The sequence below is a fragment of the Glossina fuscipes genome, unplaced genomic scaffold, assembly GCF_014805625.2.
Source record: "Glossina fuscipes isolate IAEA_lab_2018 unplaced genomic scaffold, Yale_Gfus_2 209, whole genome shotgun sequence".
Classification (NCBI taxonomy): domain Eukaryota; kingdom Metazoa; phylum Arthropoda; class Insecta; order Diptera; family Glossinidae; genus Glossina; species Glossina fuscipes.
In genome coordinates, this window is record NW_023998552.1 from 1 (window position 1) to 5,051 (window position 5,051).

Genomic DNA, 5,051 nt, shown 5'->3' on the forward strand with positions numbered 1-5,051 from the left:
AAAAGGGCTTTTGTTTCATTTCCATTTCATATGGAAATAGAAATTTACTTTTTGCCGACAGCAATTTTCTTCATGGTTGTTTTTTTAGCAGCGACAGTTGTAGTTGCTTTTTTAGGTTTTGCAGTTGTTGTTGTTTTCGCTTTTGGTGCCTTCGGTTTGGTTGCGGTCGCTTTAACAGCAGCTTTGGTCGGTTTGGCTTTCACTGTGCCTACCTTCTTAATATTTTTCACATTCGCTTTTTCGGTTTTCTTCTTTTCGGAAGCCTTCTTCGTAGCAGCAGCAACAGCAGCAGCTGTCACTTTCTTACCAACAGCCACGGAAGCACCACTTTTTTTCTCACTTACTGCAGCACTAGCACTCTTTTTTGTAGCAGTTATGGATTTCTTTTTCTTTTTATCAACAGCTGAAACAGTCTTTTCTTTAGCTTTCTTTTCACTACCACTAGCAGTCGCTTTTCCTTTAGGATCTTTAGTTGCTGCAGCTGATAATTTAAATGAACCGGACGCACCTTTACCTTTTGTTTGAATCAATTTTCCACTTGCAACTGAACTTTTTAAATATTTCTTAATGAAAGGAGCCAATTTCTGTGAATCGCATTTATAAGTTCCGTTAATATATTTTTTAATAGCCAATAGAGATGAGCCGCCACGTTCTTTTAAATTTTTAATGGCAGCATCAACCATTTGCTGTGTTGGTGGATGAGAGGGTGCGGTCGATGATTTTTTAGCTTTTTTAACAGCAACACCAGAACTTTTCTTTATCTTTTTTTCCGACGGCGATGTAATAGTAGCCGCGGCAGCGGCGACAACCGGAGATGCGCTAGTTTCAACAGCACCAGCATCAGACATTTTGTTTTTCACTTTTCGTTTTCTTTCTTTTTTTCTTTTAGAAAATTACACTTCACAATGCACGTATATATGTATAGAAATTTGGTGTACAAACATGTGTGAAATAACGTAGCTTGTGGCCTTACCTCAGCAATTTGAGAATCCTATAGAAGTCATCATAAATAAAAACGCAAAAGCGTAGAAGAATTTAGTGCAAATTTGTGGGTAAGTTTTCATATATTTTTAATTATTTTAAATAAACGAAAAGAGATTTTCAAAAAATTCATTTTACACGTTATTGCTTAGATACTTTAGCATATAAATTTACAATATATTATAATATTTCATAATTGCATTAGTTTTTATTCTCATTTTTCTATCAATATTATTACGGAGTTTTAAGAAAAATTTCCTAAAATCGTTAAAATTTCTATTTATTTTCAAAAATCATCTATCGAGTCATTGTAATTCTTAAACTTTTGCATGTCTATTTCTATTATAAGCAAACATTTTTACACTAATCGCTTATTTCGATTTTTTACAAATATTTGAAAATTTTTCGCTGCCACAGTGAGTTTTCTCACATAACGCGAACATTCACTAATCAATTATTTCATATAATTTTCATATTCAAATAAAACATATATACAATTATTATTGTTTATTATTTAAAAATTGTTAATTATTGCTATTAAATGAATAAAATAAGATTTATAATATTATATAACATTATATATATATATATATCTATACGTAAGTTAATATATACTTCGGTAAACTCATATGTATACAGTATACATGCCAAGTGTGTGTACGTGTGTATATATCGAAAGATCTTTTCCCTTAAATTTACCGGCTACGTTTATTTAATAGTTAAAATGAAAAAAAATAGTCTTAGAACAACACACACACACACACACAAACAGCATACGTGTGTAACAGGTAAGGCTTATAAAAAGAGAAAATAAAAAATTGTTTTCTCGCTTCTTTAAATTTATTTAATTAAAAAAAATGTATAAAGTAAGTTCAGACAAATATTTTATATCTTTTTTTATTAAGAATATTGTGGTCCTGAAAAGGACCGATTGTTTCATAAAATGCATTCAATGTTGCCTAACTTGCGTAAATCGTAATTTAAGCACGTTCTCCACGAATACGTCGAGCCAATTGGATGTCTTTAGGCATAATTGTAACTCGTTTAGCATGAATAGCGCACAAATTTGTGTCTTCAAACAAGCCGACTAAGTACGCTTCACTAGCTTCCTGCAACGCCATAACAGCAGAGCTTTGGAAACGCAAATCTGTTTTAAAATCTTGAGCGATTTCGCGCACCAAACGTTGAAATGGCAATTTGCGTATTAATAATTCGGTACTTTTTTGATAGCGACGAATTTCACGCAAAGCAACTGTACCAGGACGATAACGATGAGGCTTCTTAACACCACCAGTAGCTGGAGCGCTTTTCCGAGCAGCTTTTGTAGCCAGTTGTTTACGTGGTGCCTTACCGCCAGTCGATTTACGAGCAGTTTGCTTTGTACGAGCCATTTTTTTTTATTTTCTTCTTCTTCCTTCACAGCTGGAACCAATTCAATTTTCACAAACAAGATATTTAGAGCACTGAGCACTGAACACTAAACACTTAGCACTGATCACTTCACTATTACATTTTTGCGGGCTTATGCCTTGCTTATATAGAAAAATTTACAGCAAAGCCACTACTACTACTACAACTACTGCTGCTGTTATACATAATAAAAATAAATAACACATCGTGTCTTCGTGCGTCGTGTTTTAACGAACTGCTTCTATACAATGCATGGGTGCATGTGTGTATGCACAACGTTTGTTTTGTGTTGAGTTGCGTTGAAATTTGTATAAATACTGGCGTGTTTGAGGCGAACGGCATCAGTGTTTCTAACGTGTTTTGTGTGAATAAGTGCAAAGTGAAAAATAAGAAAAAATGACTGGACGTGGCAAAGGTGGTAAAGGCTTAGGAAAAGGTGGTGCTAAACGTCATCGTAAAGTGTTGCGTGATAATATTCAAGGTATAACAAAACCGGCTATCAGGCGTTTGGCTCGTCGTGGCGGTGTGAAACGTATCTCTGGCTTGATTTATGAAGAAACCCGTGGTGTATTGAAGGTTTTCTTAGAAAATGTTATTCGCGATGCTGTCACATATACTGAGCATGCTAAGCGAAAAACAGTTACAGCAATGGATGTCGTTTATGCTTTGAAGAGACAAGGCCGCACCTTATATGGTTTTGGCGGTTAAATTGCGAGAAATTGAAAAAATAAAAACAATCGGTCCTTTTCAGGGCCACGAATATAATAAAAAGGAGATATGTTTTTACACATATATTATGACATGAATTTATTTGTTTGAAAACAGTAAAAGGAAGATTACTAAATTTTTTTAATATTTTCGCTTTTAATAAAAAACAAAAGAAGGCAATTTTGCTATATTTTCTTTTAAAAGAGAAAAAGTTGATCTCGTGACGACCAAGCAAATATGGAGAATGAATGAATATTATCTGGATATATAAATTTTAAAAGTAAAATAAACATGTTCAGAACAATTTAATATCGTGGTTTTACATAGCAGCCATACAAAGTTTGAAAATAGATATAATAAAATACATCCAAGAATATATTTATGTATGAAATAAAAAACTATTCGTTTCAATAAAAAGACACATGTATATATATCTCATTTTTTAAAATATTTCGTCGTCCTGAAAAGGACGGATTGCTTTGTTTTATGATGTATGATGTATTATTTGTTTAGGCCTTCTTCTCAGTCTTCTTAGGCAAGAGCACTGCCTGAATATTTGGTAGCACGCCACCTTGAGCAATTGTTACACCGGATAGAAGTTTATTCAATTCTTCATCATTACGGATGGCCAGCTGCAAATGACGTGGAATAATTCTAGTCTTCTTATTATCACGAGCAGCATTTCCAGCTAATTCTAAAACTTCAGCTGCTAAATATTCCATAACTGCTGCCAAATAAACGGGAGCACCCGCACCAACTCGTTCAGCATAATTGCCTTTTCTCAATAAACGATGAATACGACCGACAGGGAATTGTAAACCAGCACGATTTGAGCGCGATTTTGATTTGCCTTTAGCTTTACCACCTTTACCACGACCAGACATGTTTATCTTGTTTTTTCTTCTCTCACTTTTCTTTTACTTCACAACACTTCACTGAGCACACACGCACGATTATTGAGAATTTTATCCAATAAACGCTGTATTTATACTTTTTCTCGAACGAAACACTCGCAAACATATGTGCTTCGTGTTTTATATTTCCGAATGTAGCCGATGTACGCTCTATAGCTGAAGTATTGGTTAATAAAAGAGCACTTAAGCGGCACATTTGTATGAAAATTTTACAGATTGTGTGTGAACAGTGCATATAGTGTTTGTGAAATCTAAAACAAAGTAAACAAAAAAGCAAAGTGAAGTGAAAATGCCGCCAAAAACCAGTGGTAAAGCAGCTAAAAAGGCGGGAAAAGCTCAGAAAAATATTACGAAAAATGATAAGCAGAAGAAGCGTAAGAGGAAGGAGAGCTACGCCATCTATATTTATAAAGTGCTGAAACAAGTTCATCCCGATACTGGCATTTCATCAAAGGCGATGAGTATAATGAATAGTTTTGTTAATGACATTTTTGAACGTATCGCTGCCGAAGCATCTCGTTTAGCTCATTATAATAAACGTTCAACTATTACAAGTCGGGAAATTCAAACTGCCGTTCGTCTTTTATTGCCAGGCGAATTGGCTAAACATGCTGTCAGTGAGGGAACAAAAGCAGTCACCAAATACACCAGCTCGAAATAAATAATTTAGGAGAAGAAAACAAAAATCGGCCCTTTTAAGGGCCACCTAATCAATTTTACTTAAAAGAGATAGAATGAATTGTTGGATGTTTTCTCGAAAGAAATCGAAATAGAAAGACAAAATCAATGAGGAAGAGGGAGACAGAAAATAAGAATAAATAAAGACTTGGTTTGTTGTGCATTGTTAGATTTCTTTTTTATGCCATTGTATATAATTTTTTCTTTAAATAAAATTGCGCCATTTTTCTCTCGCAAAAGAGAGCATATATATATATATATAAATGTAAATGCATGTAAATTCAATCTCTTTAAAAGAGAATTTGTAGCCCTAAAAAGGGCTTTTGTTTCATTTCCATTTCATATGGAAATAGAAATTTA

General features: G+C 33.9%; 5 protein-coding genes across 5 annotated transcripts; 2 read left to right on the forward strand and 3 right to left on the reverse strand.

Moving 5' to 3' along the window:
* Positions 1 to 3: 3 nt before the first annotated feature.
* Positions 4 to 944, reverse strand: LOC119642051 (histone H1.2-like). Its single transcript, XM_038041014.1, has one exon. The coding sequence runs from the start codon at positions 846 to 848 to the stop codon at positions 45 to 47; it is 804 nt and encodes a 267-aa protein (XP_037896942.1). The 5' UTR covers positions 849 to 944; the 3' UTR covers positions 4 to 44.
* Positions 945 to 1,898: 954 nt separating this feature from the next.
* On the reverse strand, positions 1,899 to 2,484 carry LOC119642053 (histone H3). The gene has a single exon (XM_038041017.1). It carries the CDS (start codon positions 2,370 to 2,372, stop codon positions 1,962 to 1,964), a length of 411 nt encoding a protein of 136 aa, XP_037896945.1. The 5' UTR covers positions 2,373 to 2,484; the 3' UTR covers positions 1,899 to 1,961.
* Positions 2,485 to 2,719: 235 nt separating this feature from the next.
* LOC119642052 (histone H4) lies at positions 2,720 to 3,148 on the forward strand. The gene has a single exon (XM_038041015.1). It carries the CDS (start codon positions 2,788 to 2,790, stop codon positions 3,097 to 3,099), a length of 312 nt encoding a protein of 103 aa, XP_037896943.1. The 5' UTR covers positions 2,720 to 2,787; the 3' UTR covers positions 3,100 to 3,148.
* Positions 3,149 to 3,549: 401 nt separating this feature from the next.
* LOC119642049 (histone H2A-like) lies at positions 3,550 to 4,075 on the reverse strand. The gene has a single exon (XM_038041012.1). It carries the CDS (start codon positions 3,981 to 3,983, stop codon positions 3,609 to 3,611), a length of 375 nt encoding a protein of 124 aa, XP_037896940.1. The 5' UTR covers positions 3,984 to 4,075; the 3' UTR covers positions 3,550 to 3,608.
* A 122-nt stretch (positions 4,076 to 4,197) lies between these two features.
* LOC119642050 (histone H2B) lies at positions 4,198 to 4,712 on the forward strand. The gene has a single exon (XM_038041013.1). The coding sequence runs from the start codon at positions 4,303 to 4,305 to the stop codon at positions 4,672 to 4,674; it is 372 nt and encodes a 123-aa protein (XP_037896941.1). The 5' UTR covers positions 4,198 to 4,302; the 3' UTR covers positions 4,675 to 4,712.
* The last annotated feature ends 339 nt before the right edge of the window (positions 4,713 to 5,051 follow it).